The 20,278-nt window shown below is 55.0% G+C and overlaps 1 protein-coding gene and 1 long non-coding RNA gene across 3 annotated transcripts in view; one reads left to right on the top strand and one right to left on the bottom strand.

Moving 5' to 3' along the window:
* The window catches only part of PARVB (parvin beta), a 107,668-nt gene extending 98,583 nt beyond the window's left edge, over positions 1-9,085 (top strand). For both annotated transcript variants that reach the window (XM_047786039.1, XM_047786038.1), the window contains exons 10-13: positions 195-263; positions 3,015-3,116; positions 7,892-7,964; positions 8,831-9,085. In XM_047786039.1, coding sequence (XP_047641995.1) covers positions 195-263; positions 3,015-3,116; positions 7,892-7,964; positions 8,831-8,907 — 321 coding nt within the window. In that variant the 3' untranslated portion in view covers positions 8,908-9,085. The remainder of the gene's footprint in view (positions 1-194; positions 264-3,014; positions 3,117-7,891; positions 7,965-8,830) is intronic.
* Positions 9,086-13,514: 4,429 nt separating this feature from the next.
* LOC125130561 (uncharacterized) lies at positions 13,515-19,452 on the bottom strand. The gene is made up of 2 exons (XR_007135737.1): positions 19,117-19,452; positions 13,515-14,319 (listed from the first exon to the last, which is right to left on the bottom strand). It is a non-coding gene; the product is annotated as an uncharacterized LOC125130561 (long non-coding RNA).
* Between the last annotated feature and the right edge of the window lie 826 nt (positions 19,453-20,278).

The raw sequence follows: 20,278 nt of genomic DNA, 5'->3' as shown, positions 1-20,278 counted from the left end.
ATAGAGAGGTACAGTCGATTTAGGCATTTTCCCAGTAAAACCAAGGGCGATTGTGAGAACGTTTCATTGCAGACAGAAGCCTTTTGCTTTAGCAAACAGACGCGATCACGGAAGCCAGGGGCGGCAAAGGTCGCATCTGTCCCCTGGCGTGGCGCTGAATCAGTCATGCTCCCTGTTCTCTTGGCTTTTGACAGTCTCTCATCACGTTTGTGAACAAGCACTTGAACAAGCTGAATTTGGAGGTGACGGAACTAGAGACCCAGGTAAGCAGCGTTCTGGGCGGAAGGATCCTTCGTCCTGGGTCGTTTTCAGACAGCTTTCTGAGCTCAGGTGGGCCATCTTGTTCAGCAGGAAGGACCATCGCGCAGCCCAGGTAGCGCCAGCGCTGGTCATCCTGATCATTTTCTGGACCGCCTGTCTTCAGTCCTTGGGGCTCCTGGGACAAAGGACCGTCAACAATACGCATTTATAGTTCTGAAGGCTGGAAGTCCCAGATCCGCCACACAAAGTGTTCGCAGGACTGGTTCCTTCTGAGGACCTGGCGTGGGGGGCCGGGGGTCCTATTCCAGGCCTCTTCCCCAGCTTTGGTGGCTGGCTGGCCATTGCTGGCTTTCGTTGGTCCTTAGATGTATCTTTTTTTTTTTTTTTCCCTTTAAATGACCAAACCTGCAGTGTATGGAAGTTCCCAGGCTAGGGGTTGAATTGGAGCTGCAGCTGCCTGCCTACGCCACAGCCATAGCAATACCGGGTCGAGCCACACCTGCCACCTATGCCACGGCTTGTGGCAACACTGGATCCTTAACCCACTGAGTGAGGCCAGGGATCGAACCCACATCCTCACAGAGACCATGTCGGGTTCTTAACCCACTGAGCCGCAGCAGGATGTATCATCTCAATCTCTGCTGTCATCTTCATGTGACTTTCTCCCGTGTGGGTGTCTTTGACCAAATTTCCCCTTTTTGGGAAAACGCAGTTGTGCTGGGTTAAGGCCCACCTTAATGAGCGCATCTGAACTCCAGGACACCTGCAAAGACCCCATTTCCAAATGAACTCACACTCTGAGCTTCTGGGGGTGTGTGGGGGGGTGTTAGGATACCAACACATCTTTTTTTTGGGGGGGTGCAATTCACCCATCACACCTTCGAAGGTGTTACTGCACCCCCACCAAAGGGCTCAGTATGTGCTGGTCCCTGAGTCTGGAATGTTCTGGCCCCCTGCTTTCCCCGGCTGGCGGGCCCCGGCTGGCACCTAGCAAACACAGGCTAATACCCCTGTAATGCATATGCGCAAAATATCCCGCCTGCAGTGAGTCTGGAACCTCCACCTCCCCCCACCCTCCCATCGTGAAAGTGTGTTTCGAGCACTCGGCAAGCAGGAAGGACACAATATAATTTTTCCAGGATTAGCTGGGGGCTCGAATGTTGAGTCCTCGGCGCGGATTTTGCTAATGCGCAGCTGATCCTTCTGAAACCCATGGGCGACTGTCTTCATTTCTCGCTCTTTCTTTAACTTTTCTCATTTGCTTTTCTAATTAAAGAAGTAATTCAGGTTCATTGTGGAAATGTCTGAAAATGCAGATAAGCAAAACAAATAAAAAGCACCCCTAATCCCATCACCCAGAGATAACGGTGCTGTGGTTTTGTTCCAGATCTTTTGTTTTTTTCTATGAGTAGCTCATCGCAGCCTGCTTGAGTCTGTATCTGAAAGCGGAAAGGTCCAGTTGTTTGGTTTTGGGGTTTGTTTGTTGGTTGGTTGGTATTTTATAGTTGTACCTGAGGCGTATGGAAGTTCTCTGGCCAGGAATTGAACCCTCACCTCTGCAGTGATGGGAGCCACGGACGTTGGATTCTAAACTCACTGCCCCTCAGGGGGGATTCCTGAACGGTCCATTTTTAATGTGTGTATTTATTTGGGCGTTGTTTACAAGTTCCCTTATTTTTTTAGCTGTTTGCTAATGCTGCACATTTGGCCTCTGATTATTTGTGACTTGAGGTATCAACAGTGCATGTCCCCCTGTTGGAAGGGAGCAGTCCTTTTTTCTGCTCCCTGCAATCTCCCCGTCATCCTCTCCAGAGGTAACTAACTACAGTTCACAGTTGGATGCATATTTTCTAGAAGACTTACAGATGCATACGTGAGGGGTTTTTTTTTTTGGTAGTTTCCAGGCCAGGGATCGAACCCGAGCCACAGCAGTGACAATGCCAGGTCCTTATCCTCTAGGCCTCCAGAGAACTCCCATTAAATGTTTTATTTATTTAATACTTTTTTTTTTTTTTTGGTCTTTTTAGGGCCGCACCTGAGGCATATGGAGGTTCCCAGGGTCAAATCAGAGCTACAGCCACCGGCTTACACCACAGCCATAGCCACACAGGATCTGAGACGGGTCTTTGACCTACACCATAGCTCATGGCAGCACCGGATCCTTAACCCACTGAGCAAGGCCAGGGATCGAACCTGTGTCCTTGGGGATGCTAGTCAAATTTGTTCCTACTGAGTCACGATGGGAACTCCCCTTATTTATTTTTTTTAAATGACAATGGACCACACTGTATAGCTGTTTGGTAAAGTGGTGGGCATCTTTTGTTACTAAATATTGTGGGCCTTCATCATCTGATTGCAGGCTCTCTCAACAAAGGATGGATGTTTTTGTGTGTGTGTGTGTCTTTTTGTCTTTTAGGGCCGTACCGGCAGCATGTGGAGGTTCCCAGGCTAGGAGTCGAATTGGAGCTGTAGCCTCGGGCCTTCGCCAGAGCCACAGCAGCATGGGATCTGAGCCTCGTCTGCAACCTACACCAGAGCTTCCGGCAACACCAGATCCTTAACCCACCGAGCGAGGCCAGGGATCGAACCCGCGTCTTCATGGATGCTAGTTGGGTTCGTTAACCACTGAGCCACGACGGGAACTCCCAGGATGGATTTTATTTTATTTTTTCCTTTAAAACATTTTCCTCCTTTCGAGTGCATTGGCCGACTCCCTGCCCGGCCCAGAAACCTCACCGCGTGTTTCTCTGTAGTTTGCAGATGGCGTGTACCTGGTTCTGCTCATGGGTCTGCTGGAAGACTACTTCGTACCCCTGCACAACTTCTACCTGACCCCCGACAGCTTCCCCCAGAAGGCAGGTGCCTGGTCTCCATGCTGGGAGGGGTCCCGGGACGCCCGGCTGGTCCAAGTGCCCCGCGTAGAATCCCCCAATCGCTCTGGAGTCGAGCCACAGTCGTCAAAAAATAAATACTGCTGGGAAAATGGCACTGCAATTAGAAATAACCCTCAGGAGAGGAGGACGGGCAGTGCCTGATGCGTCCAGGGCCGGGCTCTTTCCCGCGGGACTGCCCTGGTTTTAATAGTTGTCATCCAGCGCCCCTTGACTCGCAGCTCCTTCCCCTGTTCGTGCCACACGGATGTCCCTTCTGGGCTTCCTGCTGCTCCATGAGCCTCCTGAATCCCGCCTTCGTGGGTGCCACGCAGCCCCCCGGAGTGGCTCCCACAACACTGTCTTCATGTTCCCCAGTTTTGGGCGATTGGCTTGTGTTTTCCTCTATGAAAACAGTGGGACATCAACTTGAATATGTAGAGGCAGATACATACACACGCGTGCAAATGTGTGGAAGGTGTCTTCATTCTTCTGGACTGTCTCCTTAGAAAGCCCCTCAAAGAGGACTGTGTGGGTCAGAGGGTGTGACGTCACACTTGGGGTGGCTCTGTGGCCGGGGGACTTGCCGCCTGCCAGAGCTTCCCAAGGGCCAGCCCACCCCCAGCCATGTGTAGTGTGTCGCTTTAGAAACTAGGCTCCTGGCCTGACCATGTTGCTGGAACCTGAGAGCATCTGTCATTTTATTTTCCCGAAGTGCTAGACCCGTGAGTCGGAGAGGCAGACAATGCAAAAGCGGGCGGCAGCAGCCAGGGAAACATCGGGAAGCGGGGCCAGTGTTTATCAATCTGCCGGCTCCTGGCACCTCGCAGGCAGTTTGCTCGCGGCCAAATATCTCTGCCGTCTCGCCTGCTGAGATGGAATCAGAACAGATTAGCAAGGTCCTGGCACGTCCGCGTCCGAGGCTCGCAGGGGGAACCGGATGCTTGGGGCTGTGCCGAGCCCAGTCGGGAAGCAAGAAGACAGTTTGGTGACGGGGCTCCTTCGTTTCTGTGCCTTTCTGTGCCTGGTGGCAGAAGTGTTTTTTGGAGAGGTCTTTTCTTTATTCGAATGACTAAGAAGGGTGCATTTAGCCAGGCTGTCTCGAGCTGGGTGTCTTCCCAGGACGGGCCCTGTGCAGTGGCAGGGATGCTCCCTCCAGCCTCTGTCCCTTCCAGACGAGGGGGGGGGGTCTCTGTGAGCTGCGGCTCTGGCCTCTCAGTCTGCCTTCACCTCCGATCGGGAAGCCGGGAGAGGAAGGCGCCCAGCTTGGAGGTAGACCCTCACGGAGGGGAGCCGCTGGGGCTCTGTGTGGAGGAGGCAGTGATGCTAGAGGGTCCTTACCTGGCTTCGTGGATTCCCAGCTCTCCTCTCTGTAGGCAGTGATGGTGTCACGGTGCCGATGGGACGCTCCTAGTGAGCCGCAGGAGTTATGAACCCCGAGGTCCTCCCAGCCACCTCGAGTGGACCCGAACCCACTTCACGCTGGTCCCAGTACCTGAGCTCCCGGTCACCTCGTGTAGACGCAGCCAGACAGTGGTGACATGTGCAGTGGGACCGTCACAAAGCATCCTCCGAGCCCGAGGCTCCATGAGGTTCCGGGAATCTTTGCAGCAGCAGCAGGAGACAGAGGCTCAGTGAGCAAAATCAGAGACGTGTCACGGGCGTGCGTGTGTGTGTGTGTGTGTGTGTGTGTGTGTGTATGTGTGTGTGTGTTTTGGTTTTTATTTTTTTGTCTTTTTAGGGCTGCACCCGAGGCATATGGAGGTTCCCAGGTCAGGGGTTGAAGCAGAGCTGTAGCCGCCAGCCTACACCACAGCCACAGCAACACCAGCTCTGAGCCTCATCTGCGACCTACACCACAGCTCACAGCAACACCGGATCCTTAAGCCATTGAGCGAGGCCAGGGATCCAACCCGTGTCCTCATGGATGCTAGTCGGGTTTGCTAACCGCTGAGCCACTGTGGGAACTCCCCATGGGCTTGTGGTTTTAAACAACTGCACTGGGTTTTAAAAAGACTGGGCATCTCTGACTCTGTAGGTTCCTGCAAACAAACAAATGGCCCCTGGAACCGTCTCAGAGGCCTGGGTACCTCCCACTGCATCTTGTGTGAGGCCCAGCACTTGATCCTTATGCTGGGCTGGCTGCTTGGCTGGGTACCCGGGCCCATCAGTCATCTCGTGGAATATGCCACAGTGTCCCTCTCTCTGGGGGTGGAGTGTGTCCTGGAGACCTGGAGACCAGTGGGAATGAACCCAGAGCGGGCTTTGCACTTGCAGGGGGCTTTCCCTTCTGTCCCTCCACCAGCGAGGAAACGCGGCGTGGGGAGGGTCCCGCAGGCGGCAGGGGCTGAGCTGGAAGAGCCCCCTCCTGTTGGGGACGCACTAGTCTTCTGTCTCCTGGCCGGGTTTTAGAACATCCTTTGCATTTCGGAGAGAAAGGAACTTCTGGGTCCTGCCAGTGGGCGGACGCCCAGCAGCAGTGCGGGGCTTTGGGTTCAGTGTGTGGCCTTGGGGGGCAGGGTCCTCACACTCTGGGGTCAGGGTCAGGGTCAGGGAGGTGGCCTCACGTCCTCGTGGCTGTTCGCTGTTCTCTGTGCCCAGTCCGTGGGGCCGGGCTCCGGGGATGCTTCTCTGCCTGGGGAGAGGTCGTTGGGGGTGAGACACGGAGCTGAGCAAGGACGGAAGGCGGTGGGGGACGTTTCCCATCTGGCAGTTTCCTTGGAGTTCCCTTCGTGGCTCAGTGGGAATGAACCCGACTAGCGTCCATGAGGATGTGGGTTCCATCCCTGGTCTCGCTCTGAGGGTTAAGGATCCCGTGTGGCCGTGGCTTTGGTGTAGGCCAGCAGCTGCAGCTCCGATTCGACCCCTAGCCTAGGAACCTCCGTGTGCCATGAATGGGGCCCTAAGAAAGACCCCCCCCCAAAAAAAAATCATTTGGGCAGAGCAGCTGCACAGAGTGGGACTTGGGGTGGGGGGGCCCCCCTCCCCGCTGCGTGGGGCAGGAGTGGAGCCTTGTGGACTTAACCTCGCTCCACACCCGTGCTGGGGGAGGACCCTGCGGGCCTGGAGGCGCTCACGGAAGACATTGGTGCCCACGTGGGCTGCTGCTCGGACCGCTTACTCCGCGCCTCCCTCTTGGCCATCCTGGCTCCGTCTCAGCTCCGAGCCAGGGGTGCGTGTGAGTGAGGTGACCTGCCTGGTGGGCAGTGGACGGCCGGGGAGGCAGGACGCTCTTAGAGAAGGCGACCCAAGTTCCAGATCCCTAGGCGGGCGGGCTGAGTCCCGGCTCCATCTCTCGGAGCCTCGCACCTTTCTTGGCACAGACGCCCTCACCTGTTTAGCCGCAGGATCCCTCTGTAAACGGGAGGTCACAGACCTCCTTTCCATTTCCCGTGCTCGCCCCACCTCTGAGGCTCAGCCAGGCGTGCCCCCCCCACCCCCCCGCTCTGGCAGCCTGCCTCCTGGTCCCCTCGGCCTCGGACCCGGCCGGGCAGCCTCTGATCCTTGCAGCCCGCCCAGCCCGGGGCCTGAGTGGCCTGCTTGCTCTGGGCTACATCCCCTGGGTCAAGGCCACGGTCCTGTGGATGCCCAGCAGGTGGTGGCTTTCTTTGCTTGTCCCGGGGCTGCTTGCCTGCTGCTGTCGTGGCCCCAAGGCCTCCTGCAGTACCTCCGGGTACCCTGCAGTACCTCGTGGGCTGGACTAACTGAGGGTGATTGTGCTTAAGTCTTTTTCCAGGTTATTTATCAAACCACCTCGCAGGTAAACTTGCTATGTTTCTGATTCGTTTGCCCTGAAATCATGAACATCTTACTGTTTAAAGGGTGTTTGATTACAGAGAATCCTGAAGTCCGTTGTAGCTCTGACCTTTGTGATTTATTTCACTTTTTGGTCCCCTGCCTCCACCTCACCCCCTGCCAGCCTTTGCTCGAAGCAGACGTCTGGCTGCCTGTGATCTGGTTGACCGCCGGCCCCTCTGGTTCAGGTGGACAGCGACACAGCAGAGGTGCCTCTGTGTCTAACCTCTGCAGCAGCCGCCAGCGGGATGCCAGCCGCAAGCGTCCCGTGGGCCCAGGGCTGGCAGGGAGAGGCCGTTGGGAGTGCGGATGTGGCCACCTTGCTGGGGCATCAAGCAGGTTGAGGACCAGGACCGGGCCTCTGCCGCAGCCACCAGTGGCCTGATTTCGGTTCTAGCAGGGTCCACGGTGCCTGCCCTGTGCCAGGGCCACAGATGCCCCTGCCAGGAGCACAGCTGTCATGCTCAGCTCACTTGAGGCCCTTCCGGCAGACAGCAGGTGGCTGCTGTGTGCTGGGGATGGTGCATAGGGCTGGGTACCTTTGGGAAGTGACCTGTTCTCTCTGAGCCTCTGTTTCCTCATCTGGGAAAGGGAGTCACGGTCACTTGTCATCATGAGGGTGTGTCGGGGCCTGGGGTAGAGCAGGTGCTTGAGGACCCCAGCCCTCGAGGGCAGAGTTTGGTGCCTGCATCCCAGCATGTCCCAGCACCCCCGTCCCATCACTGATGAGCAGAGAGAGTAAGGACCATTTGGTGAATGTGTGTTGCCCGCAGCACCCCCCACCCCGCTCTGCCCCAGGCACCCTGGTCCTCGGGGGTGTAGGTATTGCAAAGGCTCACTCTGGCCACACTTGCCCCCCACCCCCATCCCTTCAGAGGGAAACAGTGGGCATCGGGGGTGGGGGGTGGGGGTGGCGAGTGCTGTGACCAGCCGCAGACTGGGTGCTAACTCTAGCTTCCTCGCAGGTCCATAATGTGTCGTTTGCCTTTGAGCTGATGCTGGACGGAGGGCTTAAGAAACCCAAGGCTCGACCCGAAGGTAATGCCCCGACTGGGGTGTCAGAGGGGCTGGAGGGCCGGCCGTGTCTCCCGTCGGGCCCCGTGTGTGTGGCTCAAAGTTGGGGTTCTGCTGATGAATCCAGCTCTCGTGGCTCCTATGCCGGGGTTTCAGGGCCCGAGAGGACTGACTGTGCTGGTGGAGCCCCCAAGGCCGGTTCTTTAGTAACCACTTGGCTTGGGGTCCCGACCTCTGCCCCACAGCCTCAGGCTGGAGATGCTGCTTCAGGCCTTGAAAGGGTATTGAAGGTTTACTGCAGTTTCATGCCTGTTGGGTCCATGTCCTGAGCAGGGACGCAGCCTGGTCACGCCCCGTGAGGCCTGAATGGCAGTGAGCGGGCCGGGACAGCCCTGACGAGGGGCCACCTCCCCGTCCCTACCTGGTGCCTATGTTAAATGACCTGTCCCACGAATCTCCCACTCGAGTGGTGGTCTGAGTGCCTGGTGTCCTGCCTCGGGCCACACCAGGCGCCTGACCCTGATGGGGTGGGACAGCAGCTCCCACCTGCCCTGCCCCAGGAGGTCCCGCGTGATCCTATCATAGAATGGCCTGTGAGCGTTTGGTCCCCAGTGTCCTGGGCTGTCGTAGCCCCCACACCATCGGTCCACAGATTGTCCGATGCAGATCCTAGAAGGAGCATCCTTTTCCTCGCCATCCCGGGCACTCCTCCTGGGATGGGGGTGGGGGGTGGCCTGGGGGCTCTTGCAGCAGCCTGGCTGGAGATGGTGCTGCCCAGAGCGTCCAGAGGTGCTCTGCTGGGGACACAGCGGATGCCCCGTGTCCCAGGTGCCGGCACCAGGGCCTGGGGTGCAGCCTCTCGTCTGCCCTTGGTCTCTTTCCTTCCGTAGACGTGGTGAACCTGGACCTGAAATCCACCCTGAGGGTTCTTTACAACCTGTTCACCAAGTACAAGCACCTGGAGTGACAGCGGAGCGGCGACCGCGGTGGGGGGGGCTGTGCCGGCTCGGCCCCCCCTCCCCCCAAGACCCCCCTCCCCCCAAGGCCCCCCCCCCCGCCCCGGTCGTTCCCCACCCCCACGCTCCCTTTCTCTGGTTGACACTGCTGCCGGCGGGATCCTTTGAAATGCACGTTCCAAACACCAATGCCTGAGTTGGCAGCCTCTCTTTACCTGGGGGTGCTGAGCCCCATGCCATCGGCCTTGATCTAAATGTGGAAAGGAAAAAAAGTGGGCACCCCACCCCTCTGCCCTGGGAGAGGCCGTCAGCGATCACAGGGGCTCCAAAGGCACTGGCAGCTTTGCAGCTGCGGTGATGGCTTGTCTGTCCTGCCCGCATCCCCTGGGCCGGGCTCTCCTCGGAAGCAAGGCTTTTTTAAAAAGCGTTTTAAATGTAAAAAGCATGTTGCAGTTTTCAAAACGGCCCCCTTAAGTCCCAGAAGCTTTAGCTGTGACAGGGGTGTCCGCTCCCCCCCCCCCCACCCCGGCCACTCAGCGCTGTGTTCATTTTGCTGCATAGACATCTGGGACCCCGAGGGCCCGGCCGCCACGGTCCAGGGAGGAGAGGTTTCTGAGGCGTTTCTTTATTCCTGCCACGGCTGAGAGGGCCGCGTCGGAGCTGCATCTGAACTGCAGGCGGAGGGGCTGCCTGGGAAGTTTCCAGCCCCAGGGGCCCTCTTGGGGGTGGGGATGCACTTGAAAAATACCTTTAAACCAGCCGGGCGTGTTGGTTTGCTCAGGCTGCCGTAACAAAGGGCCGCCGACTGGGGTCCCGGACTGTCTTCTCTCCGTTCTGGAGGCTGGGAGTTGAGGGCAAGGTGGTCCGAGCCTTGCTCCTGGGCTCCACCCTGTCTCTTCACATCTTTCCTCCGGGTCCGAGTCCTCGCACTGCTTGTGAGGGCACCAATCAAGGCCCTGGGCCCCAAATACGGTTGCCTTTTGACGTCCCGGGGTTAGGACCGCGGCGTGCGGGTTCTGGGGGTTCAGCTCCGCGCCTAACAGGGGATGTGACTGTTACCCTCTCCCCCCGCCCCACCCCGACTCCTAGCTTCCAGCGCCCCATCGGCATCCTTGGGGCGCCCACCTTGGCTCGGGAGAGAAGTGAGGACCCATCCGCCAGGGCTCGGGCGGTCCTAGGCTGGGTCACCCCACCCCCAACCCCGGGCTCCAGGCTCCGGAGCTGGGCCTTTGATGCCACCCCTGAGCTCCCCCAGCAAGATGGGCCTCTCTCTTGTCTTTGATGTTGGCCTTCCTGCTACCGAACAGAGCTGTCGAGTAAGTTGTTAACATGGCACTGAATACCGACGCTCAAGACTGAGAAACCAGTCTAATAGTCTGTGTTTGCTCCGGCGGCTGCCAGGCTGGGGGTGGGTTCAGAAGAGCTGTTTTGATGGAGGTAGCTACCCAGCAGGGGAAAGAAATAATTAAAACGGCATTACGGCGTCTCCCGCGGGATGTGGCGACAGGAAAGGACCATGGTGACAAAATAGCCGAGGCTGGAACATCCTGTGCCTTCCTTCCACGCGGGATCTCCCGCTGACGGAGACCGAGTCACCTGCCTTGTCACGTGGGCTTGGCGAGGGCCTGATTCCTGGGGGCCGAGGGATGGGCGTGGGGAGGGGCTGAAGGAGGGGCGGTGGGGGTGGGATCGCAAAGCAGCCTCGGGGTCTTCAGCCCTGGTGGGCGGCCCTGGTCTATTCCACACCCTGAAGGGGAGGGTGCGGGTGGGGTGGGGAGTTCAGCTTCCAGCCAGCAGCCCACCTCAGGCTCTTCGTGTCTCACGTAGGAGAGAAACAGGAGCGGAAAGATAGGAAGGTTGTACGTGGGCACTTTGGTCTCCAAATGCTGATTTAAGGCCGTACTCCAACCAGGGAGTGGATTAGCATCCCCGTTTTTCCAAGTTGGTGCAGTGGTATCCCTGTGCCTCCCGCCCACCGGTGGGCCCCCTCGGGCTGCACGCATCTCGTTTCCCTCCCTTCCAGGCTGGCTCGAACCGGAGTTGAGGGCAAGGCCTGGACAGATACTTGTGGGGGGCAGTGCTCCGGGCAGAGGTCAGGGTGGGCTCTGCTCGAGGCCGATCCCTCCTCTGGGGATTCGCCCGTCCTCCCTCTTACCTTGGGGACAAGAGCTGTCTGGGCAGGTGTTTCGGGGCCGAGGATGGCTCCTCCGTGGAGTGCCACACGCCGGGGCATCTCGTGGGCAGCAGGAACAGCTTGCTTTTGATGCTCCTTGGCGTGCAGAGGCTTCCCTCTGAGCCCTTGATTGAGGAAGGTTCTGGAAGCCTTCCTCCTCAGCTGACCCCCATTTGCAGTGAATTGTTTTGCCCCCGGAAGTGGGACCGTCTTTCTCAGGGACTGTGAAACCAGGATCATTTGCACCCGTGCGGCCACGGGCTGGCAGCGAACCACTCGCCTCCTCGTATCCTTTGGGTGGTGTGTCTTTGACACCAACCCCCGCCCCCGCCCAGTTTGGGGAGCCTGCTGGCAGCTCTGGTCCCTCTCAAACAACCAGCAAGCACTGACCCTGGACCCCCTTGTTCCCACATGTGACGCAGAGCTCTGTGGCTTTTTTTTTTTTCCTTTTTAGGGTTGCACCCGTGGCATATGGACGTTCCCAGGTTAATCAGAGCTGCAGCTGCCAGCCTGCACCCCATCCATCGCAACACCGGATCCCAGCTGTGTCTGCGCCCTTCACCGCAGCTCACAGCAACACCGGATCCTTAACCCACTGAGCGAGGCCAGGGATGGAACCTGCATCCTCATGGATACTAGCAGGGTTCATATCCACGGAGCCACGATGGAAACTCCCAGCGCTGTGGTTTTTTTTAAAGCGACCGAATCCTCTTCCCCAACCTGTGTGTCAGTATTTTATTGTCTGTAATTGTTGTAAGCCGTGTTTACGTAGGATTTCTGGATATTAAATAAAAGCCACTGGAACCCTGGCTGTCTTGTGGACCTAGCCCTCGTCTTTTATGAATCCTTCTGTCCCCGTTCTGTCTGGCTCATCGTCTGGCGTGGGTGTCTGGTGTGAACGGGGTGCTGTCAGGAATGCCTCCCCGTCCAGCCCTCCCCTCCCCACGGGGGACACAATCTCTGCTTCCACCAGGGTCCCCGCCTGGTGGCAACCTGGCCACTCGCCCTCAGCAGAATTCAGAGAAGGAAGGGACCTTCTGAGTCCTCTCGTGGGAGCCTTTCCCAGGCAGGAGCCAGCTCGGGGCTGACAGAGGGTCAGGGTCACTGCAGAGATGGGGACTCTTCCTTGGGCAAGGACAGCGCCTTGTGGTTAGGAAGCTCAGATTTGTTGGGATTTTGTGGGGTTTTTCGGCCCCATCTGCAGCCTGTGAAACGTCCCGCTGGCCAGGAATCAACCACGAGCCACAGCAGTGACCAGAGCCACTGCAGTGACAACACCGAATCCTTTACCTGCTGCACCACAAGGAAACTCCAGTTTTCATTTTGAGTAGAAATCTCCTCTTGGGAATCTAATTTGAGTCAATAAATTATTATTATCTCATTAGCAACGAGAGTCAAGTGTAACCCCCGGGGGGGATGTGGGGGCCCCCAGGAGCTCAACACAACAGGAGCTTGAACATTCACTTAGTCAGTGTTTATTGAGGGACTCCTGGGTGCCAAGCTAGGTCCTGGGGGGTGCGGCAGGGACCAGGGGGACACAGCTGCTGCCCTGGGAACTGGAGAGCAGAGGGCTACGTGCAACCAGGGCAAATTCTGGGAAGAAAACAAGACACTACCATATAGTGAGACCGAGGCAAGTGGGAGGCTTCAGAGGCAGAGGGATTTGAGGTCAGAACTGTGATTCACACATCCCCCTGCCCCCTCGGACCCAAGAGCACCGTGCGGTTCATTCCAGCAGTGGGCTGTGGGCAACCACGATAGGGTCCCCAAAAGCGAAACGTTTCATCTGTGAAACAGAGACAGACTCACAGGCATAGAGAACAGACTCGTGGCGGCCAAGCGGGAGGGGATGGGGGAGGAAGGGGTTGGGAGGTTGGGATTAGCAGGTGCAAACTTATATATACAGGACGGATAAACAGGGCTTTTCTGTACAGCACGGGGGACTATATTCAATATCCTGTGATAAACCGAATTGGGAACGGGTATGAAAAAGGGTGGATATACGTATACCTGCATCACTTTGCTGTAGACCTGAAACTAACCCAACATTCTCGATCAGCTGTTTTGAAATACATGTCTTTTAAAGTCAAATGTTTAAGTCCCATCATATATTTAAACACAGGTCTCCTTTGCTGACCCTCAGTGTACTTTTCCAAACACCTAAGCGGGATTCTGGCTTTCTACCTCCCATATCTGGAGTGCTCCCTCTGGATTTCTCCCCACATTAGTCGTTTAAACGCATGGACAAGGCGAGCCTGAAGCAGTGTTCCAGAACGCCAGGGAGGAAGGCGTACGCAAGGCATGATGGGACAGGAGGTAGGACGATGGGGTGGTCTTGCAAGGTGTCCATCCTGTGGACAGTTGAGCATCCGAAAGCATGTAACCCGCTGCGTTCAAACAAGCCTTGTGTTTATGGTGATGCAAAGCAAAGATGAAGGCGAAAACTCTTTCTTTTAACATTTTATATTTATGTGATTTAAGACTGAGAGAAAGGTTGCTAGACTAGTTTAAAGACTTCCTGTATTTGCCTCGATGCCCTTAAATAGTAGCATTTTCTTGTATTTGCTTCATCCTGTGTCCTTGGTAGAGATGCAGGTGCAGGTATTTAGATACAGATCAGCCTCTGTAGAGGGAAGTCTCTGGGTCTGTCTAGCTAATTGTCGACCTTTCCTTGATCTTTGTAAATTGCACACACTGTGCCCTTTTCTCTCTAAATACATTGATGTATCTTTCCTAAAAACCAAATCATTCTGTTCCACAATTTCAGGACAAGTGTCATGACCAGGAAATAACACGGATACAATAGCACTATCTAATCTACTGGCCTGAATTACATTGTCCCCGGCTGTCCCAGGAATGTCCTTTGACTGAAAGAAACGCATTGCCATTTTGTCCCATCTCGCCAGTCTCCTTTAACCTGGACTAGTTCTTCAGTCTCTCACGCTTTGTGACACGGATGCTGACGAAGACAGGACAGTTATCGTCTAGGTCTCTCTCGGCGTGGATTTGTCTGACATGGTTAGATTCGAGTTGTGCGTTTTTTGGCAGAAGCTACGTGTTCTTCTCTGGGCATCTTTTCGGGGGACGTGGCCCATCACTCATCCCATTTCTTGGAATATTTATTCGATTACTAAGTAAAGTGATGTTTATCATGTTTGCCCACTAAGAAGGTACCTCTTCTTTCTAGTTCATACGTGTCTCATGCAGAAAGGATTTCTATGTTTGGAGTTACCTTTGCCATCAGAAATAACTGGAAAACAGAGAAAAATGAGAAACAACCATTTCAGACTTTTGGCCATTGACTGGTCTGTGAGACTTAAAAAGGGTGGGGGGGGGGCACAAATGAGGGTAAGCCCTACCATCGCCCAGGCTTCCTGCCCAGATGTGATTCCTGGACTGGGGTGCAGGAGGAGGGTGGTCCCGCCGGATTTAGACAGAGGTCGGTGTCTGAGGAGGTCAAGATTCAAAGCACACTTTAATAAAAGTTTCGGAGTAATTCACAATTAACTGCCTGCCAGAAAAATGCCATTGCTCTTTAAAGGAATGCACAGAAGTACGCCCAACACCGTAAAATCCCTAATGTTTAGGCTTCAACTAAAAATTTATTAGACGTGCAAAAAGGCTGAAAGACCTAAATATAAGATAAGACACCACCAAACTCCTGGAAGAGAACACAGGCAAAACATTCTCTGACATCCACCTCATGGCTATTTTCTCAGGTCAGTCTCCCAAAGCAACAGAAATAAAAGCAAAAAGAAACCCATGGGACCTCATCAAACTGACAAGCTTTTGCACAGCAAAGGAGACCAAAGAGAAAACCAAAAGACAACTTACAGAATGGGAGAAACTAGTTTCAAATGATGCAACCGACAAGGGGTTGATCTCTAGACTATGGAAGCAACTTACACAACTCCACAGCAAAAAGAGCCAAACACCCAATTGGAAAATGGGCAAAAGACCTGAACAGACGTTTTTCCAAGGAAGATGTGCTGCATCCTCTGACGTCTTTAGTCAAAGTCAAGGTGCTCTCCCCCTCCGGTCAGGGCTGACCCTGGGAGAAGCTGTAACCCTGCAGCCTCCACTCCCGGGTCTTCCCAGGGATCTCTGGCCACCAGCAACTTGACCCGTTCAACCCAGGTGCCAAACAGATTCTATCACTTACTCCAGGACCCATGATGCGACACAGCAGAGATTTAGAACGTGCATGTAGGAATTCCCTGTGTGGCTCCGTGGGTTAAGGACCCAACGTTGTCTTTGTGAGGATTTGAGTTCCATCCCTGGCCTTGCTCAGTGGGTTAAGGATCTGGCGTTGTCGCAAGCTGTGGTGTAGATTGAAGATGCAGCTCCAGGTCGACTTCTGGCCTGGGAACGTCCACATGCTGCAGGTGCAGCCCTAAAAAGAAGAGAAGAGAAAATGGAGTTCCTGTTGTGGCGCAGTGGACACGAATCCGACTAGGAACCGTGAGGATGTGGGTTCGATCCCTGGGTCAAGGATCTGGTGTTGCTGTGAGCTGTGGTGTAGGTCACAGATGTAGCTTGGATCTGTGTTGCTGTGGCTGCGGTGTAGGCCGGCAGCTGTAGCTACGACAGGACCCCTAGCCTGGGAACCTCCATATGCCACGGGTGTGGCTCTAAAAAAAAAAGAGAAGAGGAAAGAAAATGCTTGTACACGGAGGCTTACCATCTCTTCTTGCTCAGAGACTACTGTGTAAATGAGCCTGAGCAGGTTCACTGGAAGGTGAAGGCCGCGTGGCCTGTAGCCAGGCTGCTGAGGCCAGACCTGTGAATGAGGCCATTCTGGACAACCTGCCACCAGCTGACCACAGACACATGAGAGAGCCCAGCTGAGATCATCCAAGCTGTTTGAGACCAGAATAACATGCTAAATAAAATGGTTGTTGTTTTGAAGCACTACATTGTGGGGTCACTTGTTATGCAGCAAAAACTAACTGATGCATCCAATTTGGCTTAGATACAAAAAGGCTGCCCTGAGGCCTCTATGTTCCACTGAACTTGGGGAGCCCATCTCAATGGCAGCTTCTTCCAACATCATTCCCAGGCTACCAAGGACAGCCACTGTGGTGTCCTCTGGGTCTTCTTGCGGGGGATGGTGACATATGACAAATCCACTCAAATATCCTTCCACTTTATACTGAGGTATTGCTGTCATCCCATTTTCATTCATTGGAGGCCAATGCCAAGTCCACTTTCAGTAATCGAGCTAGCAAGTGGGTTAGAACCATCCCCAGCCATCCCTGCTGGTGCCCCGGATCCAGACTCCCCCAAAAGTGCTTCTCCATCAGTGAATTGCAGGAGTTCTCTTGTGGCGTTAAGGATCTTGCACTATCACTGCGGTGGCTTGGACCCCTGCTGTGGCGTGGGTTTGATCCCCGGCCTGGGAACTTCCACATGGTGTGGGCACAGCCAAAAAAATTACATTAAATTAAATTAAAATGTCAGTGAAAAAATAAAATATCAGGGAATGCAGCCCGATTTAAAAGTGTGTTTCTGGAGTTCCCATCGTGGCGAAGTGGTTAACGAATCCGACTAGGAACCATGAGGTCGCGGGTTCAGTCCCTGCACTTGCTCAGTGGGTTAACGATCCGGCGTTGCTGTGAGCTGTGGTGTAGGTTGCAGACGCGGCTCGGATCCAGCGTTGCTGTGGCTCTGGCGTAGGCTGGTGGCTACAGCTCTGATTCGACCCCTAGCCTGGGAACCTCCATATGCCATGGGAGCGGCCCAAGAAATAGCAAAAAAAGACAAAAAAAAGTGTGTTTCTTCTTCCTTGGCCTGACGCCCTTCTAACCCCATTTCCTGTACACATTTCCCCTTTTTCAATGCTGACGGAAATTAGCAAATGTTTACCATTTTAAAAAAAGAAATAAGCCTCTTCCCCCAGGTTTGACATTGAGCTTGCCCTCCAGGCCGGGCTGGAACTGACTGACTGTCCTTGTGAGTCTGGGGGCCGGGAGCAGTGACAGGGTTGGTGCAGGAGAAGAGACGGCCTGCCCTTGCAGTGTAGACCTTTTGCGGTTTCCTGGGAGTGGAGAGCCTCTCCCATCAGATGGGGGGTGGGGGTGGGGGCAGGGCTGCTCCTGCTGCCGGATTCGGGCTCCTGCAGGTGACTGTCCCACTCTTAGAGTCCCTCTTTTCCCACACACAATGCCGTGCCTGTCACATGGGAAGCTTGACGAGGCTCTGGCTTTGGTCTGTTGTAATTCTGCAGCACACAGGGTCCGAGTCTCCCTCTGATTTTCAGCTGTTTCATCCCCAAAGCCCCAGGAGATAGGGATTCTTTTTTTTTTTTTTTTAGGGCTGCAAGTGCAGCATATGGAAGTTCCCAGGCTAGGGGTCAAATAGGCGCTGCAGTGGCTGGCCCGCCCCGCAATCACAGCAACGCCAGATCCTTAACCCACAGAGCGAGGCCAGGGATTCAAGCTTCATCGTCAGGGATTCTGGGTGGGTTCATTTCCGCTGGGCCACAATGGGAACTCCAGGCCTCTTTTAGGGCTATTGTAGGAACTCGGTGGGACTCTAGCCACACCTTAGACTAAGGATTTACAGCCCTGGGACCATTCTTTTCTTTTTAAAAACTCTTGGGTATTCCCTGGTGGCCCAGCACTTTAAGGATCTGGCATTGTCACTGCTGTGGCTCAAGTGGCTGCTGTGGTGCGGGTTCGATCCCTGGTTCCAGAACTTCCGTGCATGCCTCAGGTGCAGCCAAGAAAAAAAAAAAAAAAAAGGAAAAAGAAAAAACTCCTTGGTGTGACAATAAAGAGCAAATGCAGCCACTGTCCTTGAATAAACCACGTTTATCTTACTGCGTCCAAAAGCCGCTGTGAAGTCTCCCAAAGCGGGGGCTTTAATGGGTGCTTAGTTCTCGGCGATTACAGCTAACTGTTTTGCCACCATGTGCCCTGATCTTCTAGAATTCCATCCTCTAATGGTCACGATAACCTCACTGCCTTGAAATCAACCAGAACAAATAACCAGTTCCAATCCCCATCCTCAAGGATACATTGCCTGCAATTATTTCTAGAAACCCATCCTGTGTTAATGGGGGTTCTGTTGCAGGTAACTGGAACCTCTTCAGTAGCTGAAGCAGAAAAGACTCTTTTTTGTGTGTGTCTTTTGTCTTTTTAGGGCTGCACCTGCGGCTATGGAGGTTCCCAGGCTAGGGGTTAAATCAGAGCTGCAGCTGTGGGCCTACACCACAGCCACAGCAATGCCAGATCCGAGCCATGTCTGCAACCTACACCACAGCTCACAGCCACGCCGGATCCTTAACCCACTGAGCAAGAGCCGGGGGTTGAACCTGCAACCTCATGGTTCCTAGTCGGATTCGTTTCTGCTGGGCCACAATAGGAACTCCGAAGCAGAAAGGAATCTGATACAGAAAATTAGGTGGTCACAGAGTCGTGGGAGCCTAGAGGGGCAGGCTGGAGCTGGATCCTCCAGCAGTGACTCAGAATTACCCACCAAGGCCACGGCCACAGAGTTGCAAGTGACTGCTGGCTCCAGAAGCACAATTTGGGGGCCATGTATTTCCTGCTCCCCGCTCAGATCCACTCACCACTGTTTCCCACCTGACCTGTGGACTGTGGTCTCCATGGGCTTTCTTGCCTCTGGCTTCCGGTTGGATTTGACCAACGGGATGTCCCGGCAGAAAAAAGAGGGTCGAAGGAGGGTGACGTCGTGGTACTCATCCCTCTGGCCTGCCCTTCTGCTGGGCCGAGTTGGATTGGCTGGGTCTTTTACCAGAAGCCACAGCCCTGAGCGGCTGCCCCTCTTAGAGCATCTGTCCTTCTCTTCCTGGGCTCTAAAATCCACTCCCACTTCTGCCCCGTACGGGTTGGAGCTGGGACAGCTCCTCCTGTGGCCTGCCTGGGGGGCGCAGCCCTGTGGTTTCTGGGTTCCCTTAACCCCATGCCAACAGCCCCTTCGCAGACACCCCTCGGATTCCGCACTCGTGTGTGCCACACCTCTTTGCCGCCGGGACCCAGGAAGCACCACCCAAGTGTGGCGTCTGGAGCCATGCCATACTCACCCCAGCAAAATGGGTGTCAGGGCACAGCTGCGTCTCACCCAACTTTGTCACCAGTCCCGGTCTCAGATGGGTGCGTCAGAATGGCGAACTCAACCGTGCACCCCTTCATCGTCCCCTGGGCTGTGGGGCTGTCAGAGCACCTGCCTGCGAGGCTGGGTTCCAGTCAAATGAGAGCCCTGACAGCTAAGCTCACTTCATCACCAGCGACTCCGCACCTATCAGCAGTTAACGTCCCTAAAACCTTTTGTCATTTTCCTACTTTTCACAAACACCTTCACTTTCCGGCTCGCACCTTCTCAGCTGCTCTTTCCCCTTTTCCACCGGATGTGTCAGCAGAGAAGGGGTAGTTAGCTTCCTGTCACCCGGCGCTGTCACCTGTTGCTATGGAAACCCACCATTTCTGCCAGACTCAGGGAGATTCGGGCTAAGAGACCAGCTCCTGTCTGTCCTGCTGTCCGGGGATCTCTCCTTCCTGAGCTGCTTAGGCCTTTGCACAGGCTGCTCCCTCCACCTGGAACATTCTTAACCATCTTCCTCACTGGAAAACTCTTATTCATCCATCAAAGCCCATTTCTCCTCTGGAAAAACCTCCTTATCTCCTAGGCAATGATAGCCATCAATAGTTATCCACTGGGGAGTTCCCATTATGGCGCAGCAGGAACAAATCTGACTAGTATGCACGAGGGTGCGGGTTTGATCCCTGGCCTCGTTCATTGGGTTAAGGATCTGGTGTTGCTGTGAGCTGCAGTGTGGGTTGCAGACATGGCTCAGATCCTGAGTTGCTATGACTGTGGTGTAGGTCCACAGCTGCAGCTCCGATTTAACCCCTAGCCTGGGAACCTCCATATGCCATGGAAGCAGAAAAAGAAAACCCAAATTTTGTCCACAGGGCCCACTTTGCGCCAGGCATTGCTCTAGGCACGGGGGTCAAAGGAAATCTTAAGGGGCTGCGGGAAGGGACCGAGTCTTTCGGTGAGGCAGTTAGGGAAGACTTCCTGGAGGAGGAGGCTCTTAAGCTGATGATAAGAATGAAGACACAGCCATTTTAAAAGGTGGGGCACCGGCCTCTAGACCAAGGGCACAGTAAGTATGAAGACTCTGAGGCAGGGAATATAAGGGTTGTCAGGTGCTGGGAGGGCGTGAGGGTGGGCGAGGTCAGGAG

The sequence above is a fragment of the Phacochoerus africanus genome, chromosome 7 (genome assembly GCF_016906955.1).
Source record: "Phacochoerus africanus isolate WHEZ1 chromosome 7, ROS_Pafr_v1, whole genome shotgun sequence".
NCBI lineage: Eukaryota > Metazoa > Chordata > Mammalia > Artiodactyla > Suidae > Phacochoerus > Phacochoerus africanus.
The sequence above is the reverse complement of the archived record's forward strand: the minus strand, read 5'-3'. Positions and strand labels throughout refer to the sequence as shown.